General features: G+C 45.3%; 1 protein-coding gene across 2 annotated transcripts in view; it reads right to left on the reverse strand.

Moving 5' to 3' along the window:
* The window catches only part of HTR2C (5-hydroxytryptamine receptor 2C), a 352,370-nt gene that overhangs the window by 60,336 nt on the left and 270,138 nt on the right, over positions 1 to 21,896 (reverse strand). For both annotated transcript variants that reach the window (XM_084639263.1, XM_084639264.1), the window contains one exon: positions 14,326 to 14,966. In XM_084639263.1, the coding sequence (XP_084495389.1) occupies positions 14,326 to 14,710 (385 nt within the window). In that variant the 5' untranslated portion in view covers positions 14,711 to 14,966. The remainder of the gene's footprint in view (positions 1 to 14,325; positions 14,967 to 21,896) is intronic.

The following is a 21,896-nucleotide window of genomic DNA, read 5'->3' on the forward strand; positions in this document are numbered from 1 at the left end:
TTCAGTCCATGGGCATGACTCCAAGTTACCACCGGTAGAAGCCCTGCACAAGAATTGAACGTGGTGTATTATTAGAACCACAGTTAGTATATTTCCCTGCTCCCTAGTGCCAGGCTGTATGCTACCTTCTGCCATGTAGAACGTAAAACCTACCAAAGTGTTTGTATGTTTATCCATTTCTTGCCCTCTAGCACCCTGAAAACAAGAAAGATGACAACATATTCCTGCTACTAATGGTCACTCAAGGAGATTTCCCAAAATCCCAGACACCAGGAAGTCTGTGCTTTCATCACAGGAAGCGGCGAGGTCTTTTCTCCATCTCACATGTACGTATGTAAGGTGGTGATGCCGTGGTGACAACGTATACACTTAGCTTTCCACTGTAAGCCAGATCTGACCTCATTTCCCAGCTTCCTTAGAAAAGCTGGTTTATACCATAACGTTTGCCTGCATGTTCTCTCACAGGGAACGGCTGGTAAGCTTTGGTTTTTAAAAGCTACCATGCTTCATTCCCTTTCTTTAATTTTTGTGCATCACTTCAATTGATACTTTGGGAGATACACTGGTTACTCGCTCCCCCCTGGAGGGAAATAAGAGGCACGTTGTGATCCAGGTGGCTTTGGATCACATCTATCAGAAAGAGTCAATCAGGCATGGGAATGAATACTTACGGCTCGTGATCTTTTCCACAGTCCCTCTCTTCACCAGTGTGGAAAGTAACTCCTCACCTTGGGCTTTAGCTCCACCCACTGGAATCAGGAGGCCAAAGAAGCCTGTTGGTCTGAGTCAGAACCATCAGAATCTTCCCAAAGTCTTGAATCAAGCGGTTAGTGGGAAGGAGCATGAGAGTGAGCTGGTGAAGGGACAGACGACAGGAGACACTACGGGCAGTGAGCACCGCCCACTCCTCAGCCGCCTGGAATGTCAATGCAAGCTTCGGGGTGCCGAGGTTAAACAATGGCTTGGAAGATGCTGAATGCAGAGGTCTAACATGCAACAGCCAAACAAGACCCCTCGTACAGCACTTCAGAAAATGGGGGCAAGACCGACCAACAGAACTGTGGGAACCTGGTTCAGAGGGAGCAATGCCACTTGTTAATGGTGTGGTGAATGCAAGATAACCCGCCACGTGGCCATGAGGACTAGTCTGTTAAAGGCAGCTGCAGAAGATGCATTGTTGAAGGTATTTAAATAGTGCATACACTAGGCACAGAATATGTGGCTACTCAGTAGGGGCACACCCGTGCACTCCACAGGATGCCTGGCCAGCTCTGCCACTGACAGCACACCTATCATTGCACATAAGAGCTAACGGTAGGAGTCAGCGGCACCGTATGTGATGCTTAGGACACACTGTGGTTACAACGAGTCATTGTTGCCGCTGGACTCGGCACTCCTGTATCCAATCCTACCAAGCAGGCTTATTTTCTTGTTTGTCTTTTGCTTCTACAAAATGGACAGTCAAACCCCAGGGCACCTCCCTTGAGGGCTAGAGAAGAGACATTACTGAGAAGAGACACTGAGCACATGTTGGTCAAAAGCCATGCACGGAAATGGTTAACTAGTAATTATGGTTTGTCAAGACAAGCAAGAATGGGTGAAACCTTTTAGGAGGTCAGGTTCCTCCCCATGCTGGGTGAGGAGCTAAGCTAGATAACAGGAGGATGCTGGGTTATGCCCTGTAGAGTTTGTAAGAGGGTCTCTCCCATGGGAAGGATAAGACTTACAATCACAGAATCATAGAATATCAGGGTTGGAAGGGACCTCAGGAGGTCATCTAGTCCAAACCCCTGCTCAAAGCAGGACCAATCCCCAATTAAATCATCCCAGCCAGGGCTTTGTCAAGCCTGACCTTAAAAACTTCTAAGGAAGGAGATTCTACCACCTCCCTAGGTAACGCATTCCAGTGTTTCACCACCCTCCTAGTGAAAAAGTTTTTCCTAATATCCAACCTAAACCTCCCCCACTGCAACTTGAGACCATTACTCCTTGTCCTGTCATCTGCTACCACTGAGAATAGTCTAGAACCATCCTCTCTGGAACCACCTCTCAGGTAGTTGAAAGCAGCTATCAAATCCCCCCTCATTCTTCTCTTCTGCAGGCTAAACAATCCCAGTTCCCTCAGCCTCTCCTCATAAGTCATGTGTTCTAGACCCCTAATCATTTTTGTTGCCCTTCGCTGGACTCTCTCCAATTTATCCACATCCTTCTTGTAGTGTGGGGCCCAAAACTGGACACAGTACTCCAGATGAGGCCTCAACAATGTCGAATAGAGGGGGACGATCACGTCCCTCGATCTGCTCGCTATGCCCCTACTAATACATCCCAAAATGCCATTGGCATTCTTGGCAACAAGGGCACACTGCTGACTCATATCCAGCTTCTCGTCCACTGTCACCCCTAGGTCGTTTTCCGCAGAACTGCTGCCTAGCCATTCGGTCCCTAGTCTGTAGCTGTGCATTGGGTTCTTCCGTCCTAAGTGCAGGACCCTGCACTTATCCTTATTGAACCTCATCAGATTTCTTTTGGCCCAATCCTCCGATTTGTCTAGGTCCCTCTGTATACTATCCCTGCCCTCCAGCGTATCTACCACTCCTCCCAGTTTAGTATCATCTGCAAATTTGCTGAGAGTGCAATCCACACCATCCTCCAGATCATTTAGGAAGATATTGAACAAAACCGGCCCCAGGACCGACCCCTGGGGCACTCCACTTGACACCGGCTGCCAACTAGACATGGAGCCATTGATCACTACCCGTTGAGCCCGACAATCTAGCCAACTTTCTACCCACCTTATAGTGCATTCATCCAGCCCATACTTCTTTAACTTGCTGACAAGAATACTGTGGGAGACCGTGTCAAAAGCTTTGCTAAAGTCAAGAAACAATACATCCACTGCTTTCCCTTCATCCACTGAACCAGTAATCTCATCATAGAAGGTGATTAGATTAGTCAGGCATGACCTTCCCTTGGGGAATCCATGCTGACTGTTCCTGATCACTTTCCTCTCATGTAAGTGCTTCAGGATTGATTCTTTGAGGACCTGCTCCATGATTTTTCTGGGGACTGAGGTGAGGCTGACTGGCCTGTAGTTCCCAGGATCCTCCTTCTTCCCTTTTTTAAAGATGGGCACTACATTAGCCTTTTTCCAATCATCCGGGACTTCCCCCATTCGACACGAGTTTTCAAAGATAATGGCCAATGGCTCTGCAATCACAGCCGCCAATTCCTTCAGCACTCTCGGATGCAACTCGTCCGGCCCCATGGACTTGTGCACGTCCAGCTTTTCTAAATAGTCCCGAACCACCTCTATCTCCACAGAGGGCTGGCCATCTCTTCCCCATTTTGTGATGCCCAGCACAGCAGTCTGGGAGCTGACCTTGTTAGTGAAGACAGAGGCAAAAAAAGCATTGAGTACATTAGCTTTTTCCACATCCTCTGTCACTAGGTTGCCTCCCTCATTCATTAAGGTGCCCACACTTTCCTTGGCTTTCTTCTTGTTGCCAACATACCTGAAGAAACCCTTCTTGTTACTCTTGACATCTCTCACTAGCTGCAGCTCCAGGTGTGATTTGGCCCTCCTGATTTCATTCCTACATGCCCGAGCAATATTTTTATACTCTTCTCTGGTCATATGTCCAACCTTCCACTTCTTGTAAGCTTCTTTTTTATGTTTAAGATTCGCTAGGATTTCACCGTTAAGCCAAGCTGGTCGCCTGCCATATTTACTATTCTTTCGACACATCGGGATGGTTTGTCCCTGTAACCTCAACAGGGATTCCTTGAAATACAGCCAGCTCTCCTGGACTCCTTTCCCCTTCATGTTAGTCCCCCAGGGGATCCTACCTACTTGCTACTGGTAAAGGAAGCAGTGCACTTACCTATAGGAAGATGACCTTAAAACTATTCTGGTGACATTTGTAGCCCCTGGGGTGAAGGAGCAGCTGTTGACACTGTTCCATTGGGACAAATATATTTTGATGCCATAGCAGAACATGATCACCTGATAGAGCCTTGGTCTTGGCATAGTAAATGGGAGTATTCAGTGCTGCTGCCTGGCAGGTGGTCTCTCCTGGCAAAGGAGAGCGCTGTGGCAGGCCATTTTAAAGGAAATGGGAATAAAGTTTTGACGGATGGAAGAGCCAGAGTGACGGCAATCTAGAGAAGAAGAAATTCTGCAGAAACCAGCAGACTAGGAGTAAGCACAGCAGGAAAGACTTGACGGCAGAGGCAGAGCATTGCTGCACCTGGGACCAGGAAGTCCTTCAGCACGATACAGCTAACTCCAGAAGCTCGACTACAGTTACTATTAAAAAGAGAGCAGCCCTAGAGAGTCCAGAATGAGGGCGATTTAGACAGCCAAGGAGGAGCTCAGCCATGTTGACAGCCTGCAGCTCAGGAATGACCAATCAGTTCCAATGGTCTGCCATTGAAGGGGGTACTGTAGCCAACTGGATCTGAAGACGTCTAGTGATGAGAGTTGCCAAAACCGGCGAATGAATCACAGCAATAAGCTATCACTGGGCATGGAGGGAGGGAAAGATCGAACCATGAAATTGAGCCTGGTGGAACAGACAGAGCTAGGACCTAATGACGTCACCAAGAACATGGACTTGAAATAAATCCTTAGGGTTGGGTTTCTTTTCAGGAAATTGGGGTCGTACAGAAAAGGACGTTCTTTGGCCAAGGCTGGCAAAAGGGGCAATTGGACAGACTAGCACAGAACTACCGAGAAAATACATTCCAGCACTTTTTGCCTTTGCTTCCTTATGTTCTCACTTAACTGGCAAGTTAAAATATCACAGCTAAAATATAGTACAGAGAACGGACAGCTTGCATCTGTTGTGGGAAAGGAAGCCCTGTTTAAAGGGAAAGCTGCAGTGACTAGGTATAATATCCTAGATCTAAACACATATATAGTAAATAAGACAGTCTAGATCTACATGTATCTGCACTAGATGGGATTTGCTGAAGCCTCCTGCACCCTTTCTCCACTGAACATTGGTATTTCTTGGACAATAGAGACTGCATCCCAACTACACTTCTTTTCATTTTGCAAAACCAAAACCTGGCTGACAACCCAAGAACAGGGCTGCATGGCCCATCTTGGATCCTATACACTGCAGGCAAACTTTCTCCAAGCCTTTTTAGAAACACGTGCAACTGTTTCATTAGCTTCACAAGTGGGAGAAATTCACCCCTTTGCAAGGGGCCAGCACAAAACCTATGCACCAAATAAGCCCCATGAAGATTAGCATTGTGTGATAATTCATTCAAAGTAAGCAGGGAGGTAGAGAGGAGAAATTGCATCCATGAATAATGCTGTATCACTCAATGACAGTGATTTCCTTATACTTCCCAGCAGAAAGTCCCATCTGATGCAGTCACTGAAAGGAATATATATCCATTATTATTAAGCATCATTTTCTTTATGTATATGGTGCCACCATTATATATGGCTCTTTACAGACAGATAAAAGACAAGCTTCCTGCTGCTATGTTAAAACAGCAAACATCACCCCAGACAGGAGCAGGAGCCGGGTAGGGTAGAACAGAGGTGTGGGGAGGATCTCTCAGAGAAGGCAATGCACCGGAAAGGCAGGAGACTTCAAAAAACCTTTTGCCCAGTGTGGTAAGTGCTGGTTTTCAAATGGTTGGCCAGAATAACAATTGTTTAATCACTCTTAAATTAATTCCCCTTCAGCCAGCTCAGTGTAAAGATCTGTTCAATGGGCACAGAGGTCACAGAGACAAACAAGTGGTTAGGTTGCATTAAGAAAGGTCTAGTGAATTACCCACTTTGAGTGAACATCCTCACTTGGAATGTTGTGCTCATTTTGGGTGACCCTATTTCAAAAAGGGTATCACAGAAATGGCAAAGCTCTGGACAAGGGCAAATAAAAATAAACCAGAAGCCTGGGAAGTTTGGGCTACGCACTTCAAAGAAGAGATATATGAGAGGAAATCTGACAGAGACATATAAAATAATGCCTGTTCTAGAAGAAATCAATAGGACATTGTAATTGACCCAGGAAGAAGCACTCAATGAAATTAAAAGACAACACATTTAAAACTGAGAACAGGAAATACATTTTACCCAGTGCATAATTAACCTGGAGCACTTGCCACCACTAGATATTATTGAGGCCGAGAGTTCAGCAGGATTAAAAAAAAAAGAGGATTAAGCATTTATAAAAGTAATCCAAAAGTCTGTTGTAGCCACGCTAGCTGGGATGAAAATGGCATCAGCCAATCTCTAACTGCTGGAGTTAAGAAGAAACTCTCCCTACCTCCAGGTTACAGCATAATTGTTCATTATGGCAATTTTCCCAAAGGCGCTGGTGGTACCTACTGTGGGAGAGAGCACACTGGCCTAGACGGGCCCTTGGCCAGATCTACTCTGACCATTCCAGTGCAGAGCTACGGAATGTTTGGTAAGGGTAAGACTCCGTCCATCAGTGCCAGCAAATTGAAAGCAAAGGTTTCCAGGCCATCTTTAACTATCTAACTCCCTTTGTTGCTTACAGAAATATATTTCAGGAACTGAGCGCACTGGGAGATTTTACAGTATGAATGATACGTATTCCCATCCCAAAGCCCAACAGCATGAGCTGAGGTCAGAGTGATGAACATCCTGTCTTTGGCGGTTTTCAGAAAATCTTTTCATGTTATTTTAATGCTGAGCATTTGTTTCAGATGCTTCAGACAGAATTGCCCAGATCTCCTCCCCCACAGCCTTCCCAAGTCTGCAAAGGTTTGCTTTCGAGCTCAAGTTTTCATCCACCTTCCATAATGACTCCGAAAAGAAAAAGGAGAGGAAGAAGAAGAGGGGCGCCATGATAATAAAAAGGAACAGAAGGAAATGGAGCAGTACAAAGTGAGAGCCAATGTTACAGAGCTGGAGTTTGCTGGCAAGTTTTTCAGGAAGGAAATGCTCACCTCCTATCCTTGAATTTAAAGGTTATATACCTGACTTGAATGTGCTCATGGCAAATAATAATAACTCAAATTAAGGAAGTTTGTTCCATTTCACTGAGCCTGGAGATGCAATTTTCAGCCTTCATTTTTCTAAATTAGTCAAGCTGCACTCGCAAGCAGCTGCACATGCTAGACCTGCTCTAGGAATTAATTTGGGGAAGTTCTCCAGCCTGTGCTATGCAGGAGATCAGACCAGATGATCACAGGGCTTCCTTCCAGCCTTGGAATCTACGAATCTATTAATCTGATGCAAAAGTGCTGCAAAGAAAATGGGTGTTATCTGGCTTGTTAATGCCAAGTAGATTTTTTTCTGCATCTCTGAATCATATGCCTTTACAATTAAAGGCTGTTATATAAATGGAATTTGAATGATCGCCCATTGAGATAGCAACTTGTCAGCTACAGAAAACAAATTGAGGGCCAAATGCATTTCTGGTACAACTCCACAGAAATCACTGGAGAGATCCCAGGGATGACTTGCTCCTGACTGAAGAGGAAAATACTTGCCAAGAGGTACCCTGAGAAAAGATCACCAGTGGGTTTATCTAATCAGGCATCTTATTGCCTTTCAGTAATTGCTCATGCTCTGTTTTTGTAATGCCCCGTAGGGGAGCTGTTCTACATTCTGTCACAAAACAATGGTCCCCCATCTCACAGGGTGCAGAAGCCCCATTTGAACACAGAAAGAGGAGAGTTTCCTCCTGTAGTAAGGATACAAGTTGAGACAAAAGTCTCAACCAGGCGTTCCGAGGAAAGTGAGGGTCTCCATGAAAGCAGCTTCCTGATTGCTGGAGGCAGAAGAATCTCTGTGGGCGCATTTTTCTATTGCTGGCTTTTAGAGGGTGGGTTTGGTTTTTTCTGTTTGCTCTCTACACCATGCAGTGTACAGGATCCTGGAGACTAAAGTCTTAGGGTGAAAATCTTGTTGGATAAAAAAAGATTAAAAAAAAAAAACCCTTTTGTTGAGGTTGATCTTCAGCTCAAACCTACCTAATCCCTGCCTCCAAGACCTCAGGAATAATAAAGTGAAAATTGTGAAACACGGAGCATGTGAGGCTGAGGTTTGTGCCAGGGGCTGGATGAGCTTGTGGGTGCAGTCTGGCATACCGGGACCGTGAAGGAGCAAACTGCTATCTTGTTCTCCAGAACCGCAGCTTTCATTTTAATACAAAGGGTAAGTCTCCAATTGTTGTGGTTGCAAAGAAAACCTCAGACATGTGCATCAAGCATACCGAAGGCAGAGACATCTAGCTGAGTCTGCAGAGAGCTTGGCGCAGTTGCTCTGAGACGTGCAAACTGCCTTGTTCACCTCAGTGAGGGGTGAACTCAGATGCCCAGACGCAATGATTGAAATATTAACAATATTATTAACTCTTTCATTCCTCATGTGAGAGAGCCGGGGGAGGGTCAACCTCGGCACCAGTTACCGTGAACAAGGGCTCGTTTCGGTACCACATGTGGGCGGCATTAGGGAGATGACAGCAGTTATGGTTTTTATCTCGAGCCAAGAAGGAGCCTATCAGAGCCCATAGGAATGTTCAAGTCCCAGCAAGGGCAGCCAAGTGCAGGGAACCCAGCGGAGCTCCACAAACTTGCACAGGCACAGTTTGAACAACCTACCCTAAGCAGCATTTCGTTTTGGTGACACGTGTGGGTGGGGCTTGTTTGGTGGGCAGAGCTTGGGTGAGCATCACTTCCATCCTGCCTCCCTGATTGGACCCCGACTCTGTGTGCAAGACAAGCAAGATGCTTTCTGTAGATCGAAGCCAGATTCTAACCACTGGTGTGCTGCATAACTGGAAACAGGTTGTCTGAGGAAAGCCAAGTTCTAGGCTGCAGTTACAATCTCATGCTCCTCGGTGGCTGTGTCAAGATCCTGTGCACCGCTTTACCCAGCACACACCAGAGCCATCCAGCTCACCTGTCTTCTGCACCAAGCACCTTGTTTGCCTTCTGATTCACATATTCCACATCTCTGTTTTTCACTGCTGTATTTCTATGGTCTCAGAGGATGAAATTAGGCAGGTTTGGTCCTGAGAGCTCCTTTTAGCTGGGGGAAATATCTGAGGTACAGGGTAAACAAAGGTGGGGACCGTGCCAAAGACCATGGTTCCAAAAATGCTACTGATGAGAGAAAAAAGTTGTCTGTAGGCACTTCAGACTAAATGCCCAAGCTACAGGCGAAAAGGGAAAATACTTTTTAAATTTTAAACCTGAATGGATACGTGGTTCAATAAAAGCTTTAGTCAGTAGGGCCAGATGGTTGTATTATGCTCAGGGTTTTGCATTAAACAATCTTTTGAAGTCGCTTCCATTCCCTGTACCCTTGACAATGGATCATTTATTGGAAGCACTGTGGTAGTGACCACAAGCCCCGGTCAGGATCAGGGTGTAATGCACATGCTTCTGCACATCCCATTTGACATTCGTCAGTGCGGGCCTCATGCTTTTCTGTTTCACACTCCCACTACGTTGAAACCTGAGGGCTAAGGTTCATTGCACAGTCTCCCCCAAATTACACTAGCCTTCTCACACGTGGCCGCGCCCATGAGCAGCACAGCTCTGCAAGCTATCTCCTTCCTCTGCCCTGCGAGGGTGACACAAGCAGAAGGGGACTTTTGTGTGTGTGAAGATAGACTCTTCCCTTCAGGCCTTCCCTCCACCTCCACGGCTGCTGTCCCAGCCTGCCTATTTGTGCAGTTTGAATTACAAGTGGGATGTGGGAAGGAGGGAAAAAAGATTTTGTCAGGGGACCCCGATCAATAAGATCCGCAGGTTCCTCCAATGTGCCGGAACCAGCCCTGTGACCTGAACGTGCTTGTTAGGATATAGATATTCAGGCCTGTCTGTAAAGGCCTATACTCTAAGAATTTAAATGTATTCTTATTACTTGGCAAGTTATAGAGGTACAAAAGAGAATCAAAATCACTGTCTGCCGGTGTAAGGTCCTTCTCTTACTGTGACAATCTGAGGCCCTGTTCTGAGGCTAAGGCCTTTGGCTAAGCAACAGCGGCAGCCATAAGCTGGGAAGCGACCGGTCACCTCCTCACATTCCAAACTAGTCACATTGAAAGAAGGTGCTATTGGGCTGTCAGGCACTATCAGGACAGGATGGTATTCCTATCACCTCCAGAGAAAGGGAAGTGCCTAGAAAATGTAAAAGGAAACTTAGTTTGATAGCATCCTGTCTGGCAAGAACTCACTTATCAATAGCTGGGATGTGAAATCCTCACTTCTGTATTGTTTTGTCATTATAGTTCCCACTTTGCTATTGTTTGTCTCTGTCTGGTTCTGTGATTGTTCCTGTCTGCTGCATAATTAATTTTGCTGGGTGTAAACTAATTAAAGAAGTGGAATATAATTGGGTACATAATCATGTTACAATATGTTCGGATTGGTTAGTTAAATTTCAAGAATATGATTGGTTAAGTTATAGCAAAGCAGAACTCAAGTTTTACTATATAGTCTGCAGATAATCAGGGAAGAAGGGGGGTGGGGGTGGGCATGCGGGTGGGGGAAATGGGAACAGGGAAGGGGGGTAAGGAAATTGGAATCATGTTTTGCTAAAAGGGGAAATGGGAACAGGGAATGGGGCTGGGGAAATTGGAATCATGTTTGGCTAAGGGCAGGAATGGGAACAGGGACACAGGTGTAAGGCTCTGTGGTCTCAGAGCTAGGAAGGAGGATACTAAGGAAGGAAACTGGAATCATGCTTGCTGGAAGTTCACCCCAATAAACATTGAATTGTTTGCACCTTTGGACTTCGGGTATTGTTGCTCTCTGTTCATGCGAGAAGGACCAGGGAAGTGAGTGGGTGAAGGAATAAGCCCCCTAACAGTGCTCACCCAGAGCACAGATGTACACGAATTCCTGGGTAAAGCTGGTGTGGTGGGACTCTGCTCTGTGGCAGAACAAGGCAGCACAGGGCGCCTGCCAGGCAGATCTAGCACTAAAGGAAAGGGAATGAGGTAAAAGCCTCTACAATGCAGCATGCACGAACTGGAGTAGGGGAGCCTCAGTGCTGGTGCACCATTGGCCCAAAGTGAATTCAGCTCAGCAGCCTGTAACTAGACTCCTAATAGAATCAAAATTAGCTCTGATATTCCACAGTGGAGAGAGGAGGAAGTACAATTAGCATGTAAGGCCCTCACCAGGGGGCTCATACCACCAGGTATTAATACCTGTTCCCAGCCTCTCTCAATTCACTGAGTTTTGGAACCCATGTCCCTTGCCTAGCGAGTGCTACTTAGTTGATGGCGAGTCCCTCCATCATAACAAAAGGCCAAGTACAGTTCCACTGTCCTTGATTCCCATAATTAGGATAATAACAATTTATTCTTCCTGCCGCAATAACAGAGAAACTGGGGATCCCACAGCAGCCAAAGTGACCATTTGGGCAGCTATGGGCTCATGCTAGGTGGGGTGGGTGTGCCTATGCAAATGAGATCAGCCTCGGAAGTTCTTTTCCACAACTTGCCACAACTCGCCACCAGATGTCAGGGTGGAGCTCATCCTGACTCTGCTTGCACATGTGTTTTGAAAACTGCTGAAGCCATTTCATTAGAAAGTTCACTTCTGTACATTTACCTTCTGTTAAGCCATGGGGAATTTATGCAAACACAAGGTCAGTGCAATCATGCAGTGTTTAAGTTCTCTCGTTTCAAGCTATGGGAAATATGGAATGTCCCAGTACTATTTCTTACACCCTCAAGAGAAGTTTGCAGGAAGTCAAATTAGACCTACCCTCCTTGTAATTTCAGAGACAGTTCCATTTTTGGCATGGCGATTCTGAGCATTACAGGAAGCGTAAATAGCAACTGAAAACTAATCTCAGGAATTACTGAAAATAAAATACAGGTGTTGTGCAACCATCAGAAAAGTCCAACTTGAGGCTAGACAGACAACTGCAAATAAAAGGCTTTATGCATAAGATTTTGAACAGCTAGAAAGTCAAGCCACAAAATCCATGCACAAACGATATAGTGATTTAATTGACGGCTGACAGGACACATACACCTTAGAAACCTGTGCACTTGGTCAGTGCATTTAGAAATTAAAACGCTATCTGACGCAGTGGTTCAGTCAAGTAAAGAAGTCACATAAATATCCCTATTTTTAACTTTACAGGCCAGTAAACCAACCACTAATCAAACGCTGAAGTTAAGTAACCAGCAAGGCTTCGTATCTGCATTGTTTGTTTCTGAGAACTATTAGTACAATGGCATTTTTAAAAGAAAATCAGAAAAAAAGAGCCCTGAGAAATGACTGCACACGTCTTTCCTTGGATCAAGGAGGTAAACGCGAACCCCTTGGAACACTCAAGGAATTCTGAGTTTCAATACCAAGCCTCAGAAAAACAGAGCCAAACTTCCTGTCACCCACAGAAAAGGACATAGGTGGCTTTTACCGCTACAGGATGCTACCAGTGGTTTTGCTTAGGGCTAATCTACATAAGAACTGCTGCAGCAGCTCAAACCACCTCCACGAGAGGCGCTATGTCAGAGGGTGAGCGGACCATGCCGGTGCTTAGGTCAGTGTAACGTAGGTGGTTTAGTCACCCCGAGCGACATAACTTTATAGCAACATCAGTGATACACGATACAAGCCCTCAGGAAGCCAATATTTTACCATAGTGCAGAATAATTTCCTCACCTCCCCACCCACACTACAGTAGTCAAGTCAATAGTACAGCAGTAGCACTTAGCTGTTACACAGCACTGCTCACCCGTAGATCTCAAAGCACTTGAAAAGAGAGGGTGTCATTTCCTTTGTTTTACTGATAGGAAACCGGGGCACAGAAAGCTGGAACAACTTGCTCAAAGGCACATAGCGAGGCAGGGGCACAGCTGGGACTAGAACCCACGCGTCAAAGCACCTAGTCCAGTGTCCCATCCAACAGATCACCCTTCCTCCCAGGAACAGATCAGTCTGGGCCTGTGCTCCCAGCTTATGGAAGCAAATGTACTGACGTTAACGTGAGACTGTCTTGTGAAGGAAATGATATGGCCAAAGCTAAATAAAGAATAGCACCAAAAATGCCCCAAGCAACCCATTGGAGAGTCGATCTAAGCAATTTCCTGGCAAATCCTTCCTGTTGGGGTGCATATTGAAATAACGCTGTACCCCACTGCAGTTTGCTTTGCCTATAGTATTCAAGGGTTGGTCTAGTGTTCACTGTGGGGGTGGCATATTTTTATCCTAAGTTTAAGGGTGTTTTTAGAGGAGTTACTGGTTCTGACTGCAGCTGTCAGGGCACGCAGAAGGGAAGCAGACTGATAACCGGGATCCAAAGGGAAGCCTGGCTAGAGATGTTCACGGACTGACTACAGACATGCATGGAGACATGCACCAATGCTGTACTCCACCATGAAATGACAGAGGCTCCCACCTTGAAATGTTTGGACACCCCCTTCAGTGTCGGTGCATGTTTTACACCACTTGGGAAGAAGTTCAGTACGTTAGGAGGAGCCTCGGCTGGGGAGAAGTGACAATGGGGTAACAGACCCCGATTAGGATGCAGTGTTGAGAGGGTCACACTGACGCCATCACACACTGGCGAAGGGATGGAAGGCAGCCCAGCCATTACCCCGAGATGTCACTCCAGAGCCCCGTCGCTGCACTCAGAGCACAGAACTATCATTTTGTGTATGACAGTCAGAAATCATTGATCTACTATTTTTGTGGCACATAAAACTGCAGATTTTTAACATACACTGGGCCAAATCTATGACCTTACTCATGTGAGTAATCCCAGGATGTGGCCCAATGTGTGTTTTGTTACAGTCAGTCCTTGGAAAGCAGCTACACTTCTTCCTACACTGGGTCCCAATCTTGCGAGATGCAGGGTGCCCTCAAGCCCTATTGAAATCAACGCTCGTTCAAGGCACTCAGCACTTCTTAAGATCTGACTCTGATTTAGAGCCTCTTTTGTTTTGCCATGAGAAGAGTGAGCTGGATCTGTTGGCGAGGAACTGGGGTTATTTTCTAGCTACTTCTTTCTATTCTGGGTTTTACCAAAACGATTTACAGCATATCCTCTGAGAAGGAAAAATATTCTCCATCCATGCACTTCCTTATAGCTGGCCTCAGTAAAAGAGATCATCACTTAAAGGTTTTTGGCAATCGCTCCTATCCTGACAGCATGGGGCCAAATACAGTTTCCAAAGGAGCACTCATTCCCCCAATAAAAGTGAGCACAGGAAAGCCCATTATTTACTCTACATTTATACTCCTCTGGTTCTTCACTCAATGGGTGCAAACTGTGTGCAACCATTCACTGCGGCCACTGATACTCATCCGCTGTCTACTCTGTTCAGTTGAATGGGGGAGAAAATGTAAGTCACTTACCGTATAGAATTGTAATGAGGGAAACGGGCATGACTAGGATCCCAACCAACATATCTGCCACCGCCAAGGACATTAGGAAGTAGTTTGTGGCATTCTGTAGCTTTTTCTCCAAGGAGACAGCCATAATTACAAGGATGTTCCCTCCAATAGTCAGCAGAATGATAACCAAAATCAGGAGGGCTGGCCAGTTCTTCTCCCTCATGGACACACGAGAGACTTCTCCTCGCTCAGAGGCATTAAGAGGGTCGGACGTGGGCAAACTCTGATTCAGAGTCAAATTGTTGCTTAAGGGCCAAGCCATCAGACCACCGTGCAAATGAAAATCTAGCGTCACAGACACCGTCGTTAAGCTGACTAATATCCCAGTGCCACTTACAGTGCTCATTCTCTGGAGCTGATTTTCCTCTTTAATTGTTCCTCAACGTTAATTTCTTTTTCAAATGGAGGGTCCAAGGCAGCAGCCGAATTTCACAAAACCAGCGCCAGAAAATTGTTTGATCTTCCATAATGGACTAAACCTTACAGAAGTTAGAGTGGAGCTCTTCTGGTTTTCCTCTGAGATGGGGTTAGATGACCACTGATTGGCAACCCAGAGGGACAGGAGATTTCATCATGTTCAACTCATTTTCATGTCCAGCATTCTGCAAAGAAAAGAAAAAGGCACCTTCTTTTTCACTGAAATCACAGTACACGCAAAATGCTCTACATCCCCATGCAAACGGCATTCTCCTCCTCTCTCCTCCTGCTGGCTAGAATGTTCTCCAGACTGCAAGTAATTTATCTTATGGGGACAGACCATGCCTACAATTATGTAGGGGAAAAATCACAACAGTTTGTTCTGGCTAGTTAAAAGCTGATTATCACTAATTAAATGTTTTGTGAAACCAGCAAAAGCAAGTCCGAAGAGTGAGACATGTTTCAGTTGATAGCCACTTCACAGATCTTCAGTCTCATATACAGTAGCAATTGTACGATGCTAGAAACTCCAACAAATGGTGATAGCATGGCGAAAGCGCAATATAAACTGTAATCTTCAATGGAAGTATTTGCATATAGCTTGTACACTCAGAGATGAAGCACAGGTGTCATTAAAAACACTGTCAAGTATCAGGGGGTAGCCGTGTTAGTCTGCAGCCACAAAAACAATGAGGAGTCCGGTGGCACCTTAAAGACTAACAGATTTATTTGGGCATAAGGTTTTGTGGGTAAAAACCCCACTTTGCTGAAGAAGTGGGATTTTTACCCACAAAAGCTTATGCCCAAATAAATCTGTTAGTCTTTAAGGTGCCACGGACTCCTCGTTGTTTTTATTAAAAACACTATGACCAAAATGATTAATCCTGCCACAATAAAGGAGACTATATTTTGTGTTTGTTTTGACAAATGCATGGTAAATCAAACCTGACATATATTCTTATCTGACTCCATTGCTGCCAATCTTTCCAAAATAAACAAACAATTAAAAACCAACGGGGAAGAAAGACAAACCTTTGCTAATCTAGACCAGTCTTTTTACACTTGTCTTCATCCCTCCGAGTGCTTTTGTGTGCAGAAGGCAAGCACACAATGAATTCAGTGGCCCAAATCCTGTTCGCCTTACAGATGCTAGCTGACCCATCGCCCTGAGATGTCAGGGCTGCTCAGCCGCTTTGCCAGGGATATTTGTTTTCAATTTAAAGTTCCTAAAAATCTGTTTTTTCAATTGACAAATTCTTTTTTCATAAATCGTTTAAGGCCAGAGGCGGCCATTGGATCAGCTACTCTGACCTCCTGTATAACACAGGCCAGATAGTTTCACCCAGGAACTCCCGCATTGATCCCAGTAACGTTTTTCTTAGGCTCCAGTTCAGCAAGGCACTTAGCATGCTTCCCATGCTTAGCTGAATTGACTTAGCCTTAGTGACTCAATTGTTTTGACCTCTGATCCCGCACCAATGAAAACAATGGCAATTTTGCCATCCACTGTGCAGGAGCCAGGCCCCTAATGAAATGCAAAATTTCACCATCAGCAATGGGAAAAAACTATGAAAGAGGAGTACTAAGCATCTTAAAAAGGTAATATGCTGTTTTTAGCACATTTCTCAGCTTCTTGTCATAACCTACAACACGCAAGTGATATTATATCATCATTTTAAAAATATGGACAGAAAAGACTCTAATATACTGTTTGTATGTGATCCATCACTTTGCTATCCAAGGATCAAAAAGCTAAACGTAATTTACAGGACTAAATTAAACGTTATGTAAAAAAGATGTGCTCAGAGTCTTACAATAAAATGTTTAGCATTCGCAGTGGCTTGGGTTGCTTACTAATGGGTCTCATATGGAAAAACATTTCTTAAATGAGCAGAGTGTACAATGAACCCAGGTTTGCTTCTGAACTAGAGCTAATAACTTCCAAAGAGCTGCAGACCTCATAGTTGGGGAGAAGTCTGTGTAATTTGCACAGAAAACAGTAGTGGCAAATCACCGGTAACCACTTCTTTACTCAACTGTAGTGCTCTTAAAAAAAAAATCCCAGTGACTTACCGGCAAATTGCAAAATACTTCCAGGATATTTTTATATAACACAACACTCACATTAAAATGATAAATGAAAACAGAGTTGACTACAAACTGCTTTCTTTCCGCTAATGACATGCCACTCGGGCTGTCTTAAAGCAGGGCATGAAGTTTTGCTCTTTGACCCCCACATTAAAGTTAACAGGAATCTCCTGATGATCAGAAATTTAGGGGCCTTTCATCAGGTACATACGCACAGCGCTGAAACCAGTGGGAACTGTGCGCATGGGACTGATGGCAAGATGGGACTCCTGATGTAACAAATGCTGATACATTATGTGCTACAAACTATCAACACTCCTAAATTAAACTTGCTCAACATGTTCAACAAAGAATTTTTTCCCAATTATTCTAGTAAATTTTAAAAAACAATAACCCCCCTGGAAAGTAGACTGGTGACTCCACCAAGCTCTCTGGCAGGGATCGACAACCTTTGGCCTGTGGCCCGCCAGGGTAAGCCCCCTGGTGGGCTGGGCAGGTTTCTTTACCTGCCACACCCGCATGTTTGGCTGGCCGTGCTTTGCCGCTCCAGGACAATGGGGACTGCGGGAAGTGGTGCGGGTCAAGGGATGTGCTGGCCGCCGCTTCCCACATGCCAAAGGTTGCCGATCCCTGCTCTATGGGGTTCTTTGCAGTGTTAATGAGATATTCAGAATGTCACAGAAATCTACCAACAGCACAAAACCCCAGGAACACTGATAGGTCTGACTGGAACATTAGAACCCAGATGTCCAGAACAACAACAACAGGGTCAAAGAGCCTGGGTTTTACAGGAGGTAACCATTTCTTGTACTAGAGATTGTACCAGTCCCATTGATGATTTGGAGCTCAATCCTGCAAGGTGCTGAGCACTCCAATCATAGTCCTGGAAAGTGCTAATGTAGGTACCTCATTTTAAGCACTTAGGACCCAATCCAACTCCCAATGAAATAAAAGTGTCTCTTTCCACTGACTTTAATGGGAGCTGGACTGGCTGTGTAAGGATTTAGGACTTGTAGGATTAAGCCCTCTATACTTTCTCATGAATTTGATTGGAGGCCATGTAATAGACAGCAGGATTATTCACTGTTGTGCCCTCAGTAACAACTCAACTTTCAAACAAGCACCTCCAGGGTTTCCCCAATACCACCTCTGTTAGTTCTTTGGGCATTGTCTAGAACAGCGATACTCAGACCTCAGGCCTTCAGGAGCCAAATTAGTGATCAACAGTCCCCACAAGAGCCACAGTGGTGCAAATCATTGTCTCATTTACTCTCTCTATATATTATTCTCTCAGCAAAATGACGGACCAAGTGTTCTACAATTCGTTAATAACATAATAAAAGCAACCTGACTGGTTAATAACTTAGATTGGTTAATGAAATCACACAGTCTTAATAGCATGTGCCGCAAAGAGCCGCAGGAGACACATGAAACAGCTGCTTGCAGCTCCCAAGCCTCAGTCTGACTGGTCTAGAATAATGGGGCCCTAATCCCTGCCTGTGTTCTCCGAGGCTGCTGCAAGAGAAATAAGGACACCTGTAGGTTCTAAACATGCGAGTCACATGAGCCATGATGACTTCAATAACACTACGCATGCTAGTAAAGCAAGCAGGAATTGCCCGTAATTTCAATCTGATAGTAAGTGGGCCACGTTTATTGCTGCTACAATTTGTGACATGGTCAGATTAAAGTTCAATAAATCACTCCACTGAGAGAGCAAAGAAACACACTGGAAAACAATTAGAAAGAAAGAAATGCAGCAGGTTAAACAGAGACGTACAACCAACGTGATATGATGAAGAAGACACATGCAAATGTTCTCAGGACATCCGGGGCACATGACATCAAGAAGGCTCAGTTACAAAATGAGGTCTCACTCTGGACGATATCAGAATAATAAGCAAAAGGCAACATTTTAGAAGGGAAGCAACCAAAACAATGTCATACTGGAAATGAATCACTTGGGTGGAAATGATGTCAGAAGCTGAATTAAAATTTCCCAGGGAGGAGAAGTCTTAAAGAGAAGTTAAAAATGAGAAGCAAAGAACCTGAAACTCAGTATTATTTTTCCCAATTTCATGAAAGCTCCCATCACATTAAATATCTTGGACTCTAACATAATCCCAGCCCAATGGCCCAGGGATACCAGCCATTCTTACATGCCACAACAGGAGTTATCAACTGAGGAAGATTTCACGAAAAGAGGAAGATAAATCAATCTTTACAGATTGAAGGAGAAAATCTTCCAACAGGCCTTGAATACAAAGGAATTCAGGCAGACATCCTCCAGCAGGGAACTCTACCATGGGTTTCCTGAAGCAAAAGGTCTCATCCCAAAATCAATCAGGACAGCAAGTTGGGATGGACACAAAGGGCAACTTGCTAGGTCCTATGTCCAACCCCATGTCCAGAAGACAATTCTTTCATGACTAAGATTACACCACAGCGAGGAGGCTGTAATAGGCACACTGAGGTGACACTGGAGTAGACAAAAAGAAAAAAATCACTCACTCACTCCTCACTTGCAGGTTTCAAAATGAAGCCTCTGTTCTCCAGATACTAATGGGCTGTGAAACCTTGAGAGCCCAGAGCCATGTTTGATTCCCCACCACTGGAATTAAATAAAATGATTACAAATAGGAGAAAACCATTTAGCGGGAAGACCCGAGGAAAGCAGACTTCCCTACTCGCCGCCTTGCTGTAAATGAGCTGATTGCACACACAGAGATAGAGCCTTCTTGAGCCACTTTGTATGCAAAGCGTGTTTTCCAGATCTGGTGGAAATATATTCTAATTTCCTATAAAGAAAAATAATTGAACACTAAAATCCAGCTCGTCGTCTCACCATTCTGCTTCTCTGTCTGTGTCAGCAGTTAGAACTGTACACATCATTATAGTGATAGAACAATTTGACTATGAAATTCAGGAACTGAAGTAAGGTTGGATTTAGGGCTGGAAGGGTAAACAATTAACCCCATTCTCCAATTTCCAGTTTTGCTTAGAAACATGGAATTGTTTCTTTTAAACTTGGCCCATTAGCCTGGCTATTATTAACAGGGACAAGGGAGAAGAAGCCCATTAGTACTACAGCACAGAGGTTCTAGCAAAATGAAAGGAAATGCACTGAACTATTATAACACCAAGGGACCTAAAATATGCTCAGTGTTTTTTGGGCACAATTATGAAACCAGCGTTAAAACCTGTGGGACATATTTGTGCAGACTGTAGAACAGCTGAGTGCGCAGAACGGGGTGCAGAGTGCGTCTGAAAGTGCTCCTGAATGACAAAAGTAGGAGCCCACAAGTTTCTCTTTCAAACCAATCGAAAGCTCTGCCCAGCAGGCCAGGCCACAAAAAACCTCCAGAACTTTCACTGGATCTCTTTACACCGGAGCGGCCAGCTGGTGAGAAGATGGTAGCCTATCGGTACAAAGAACCAGGTGTATGGGGGAGACAGCCCTTAAGTTGTTGGGAGTCCCAGTCTCCATGGACAGCTGTTGCCTGTTGGCTGTTGCATCCTGTGGTCCCCATAAATGAAGAGAAGAGGCACCAGGTTCAGCAGAGTTCCAATCACGTCGGTCTCCTCAGCCCTAGAGTGCCCCACATCTCAATCTCCTTTCCCCCAAGCTCAAAAATCCTCAGAGTCAGCCGGGCAAGCTGTGCAGAACTAGCATACTTGGGAACAAGGGGTTAATACCTGCCTGTGACTTAGGTGCAACTGGGCACAAGGATGTGAGCCCATTTATTCTTGCTCCGTTCAGATTCCACGCCTCCAGCCCACTAACCATGAAAATGCCATTTTGTCTGTGCATGAACTTGTAGCAAAGACTCTTAACCCTGCACAGCTTTGCACATGGGCTTGGTCCTGACCTTTCTAACACTGGTTTTATTTATGCCAGCATAACTCCACTGACTTGAGCTGTTCGGGGGCAGTGTGTTCTATACTGGGCAGAGGTGAGACAGTTGCTCACTCAGAAAAAGGATACCCTGGAACCGTCTCCCCTCAATACCTGATCCACTCTGGTCAATACCCAGTTCTTCTCCCTTGCTTATCTAGACATGGCTTGAGGCAAATTTTGTCCCTCGCTCTCTGGCACCAGGGCAGTTTTGGATCCAAGTGCTAATATCTGAGTTATAGTCAAGGAGTGGGTAACAAAGACAGTTTGGGCCTGTTCTTGTTGCCACTGAAATCAAAGGCAAAGTTCCAATCAGCTTAAGTGAAAGCACAGCTGGACTATTCTCTTCTGTAATACCACTGTTCTAGTTCAGATTGCTAATACACCTCTACTCCGATATAACATGGTCCACGGGAGCCAAAAAATCTTACCGCGTTATAGATGAAACCGTGTTATATCGAACTTGCTTTGGCCTCGAGCATTTCCATTATTAATAGTCAGCAAATCATTTTTGTTAGAACTAACAGGGTGTATGCAGTACCCTTCCACACTCCTTGTCCCCCTCCTTGTCCCCTGACTACCCCCTCCAGAGAACCCCGCCCCTAACCAGCCCTCCCAAGACCCCACCCCCTATCTAAGCCCCCCTGCTCCTTGCCCCTGACCGCCCCCTCCTGAGATCCCTCCCCCATCCCTAATCACCCCCAGGACCCCACCCCGTACCCAACCCCCCTGCTCCCTGTCTCCTGACCGCCCCCGGAGACCCTCTGCCCCTTATCCAACCCCTCGGCCCTGGCCCGGCACCCTTAACATGCCACTCAGAGCAGCGTGTGGGAGCCAGACACTCTGACGCGCTGATCCGCTGGAGCGTGCAGCCCCGCCCCACAGGAGTGCTGCTCTACCGTGTTATATCTGAATTGGTGTTCTATCGGGTCGTGTTATACCGGGGTAGAGGTGTATCTCCTCTTGGAACAGAAATGTCTTGGAAAAGTTATCAGGACGGAAAGCCATTTCAGAAGTGCAATGTATTTTGACCTAGGCTATAGCTGACTGTAAGAATCTACAGAGAGACAAGGTGGGTGAGGTAATTTGCACAGAATTCATGTCCCTCGCAGATTTTTCCCCCTCAGAAAAT

This window comes from Lepidochelys olivacea (genome assembly GCF_965140295.1).
Source record: "Lepidochelys olivacea isolate rLepOli2 genome assembly, chromosome: 9".
In the NCBI taxonomy this organism is placed as follows: domain Eukaryota; kingdom Metazoa; phylum Chordata; order Testudines; family Cheloniidae; genus Lepidochelys; species Lepidochelys olivacea.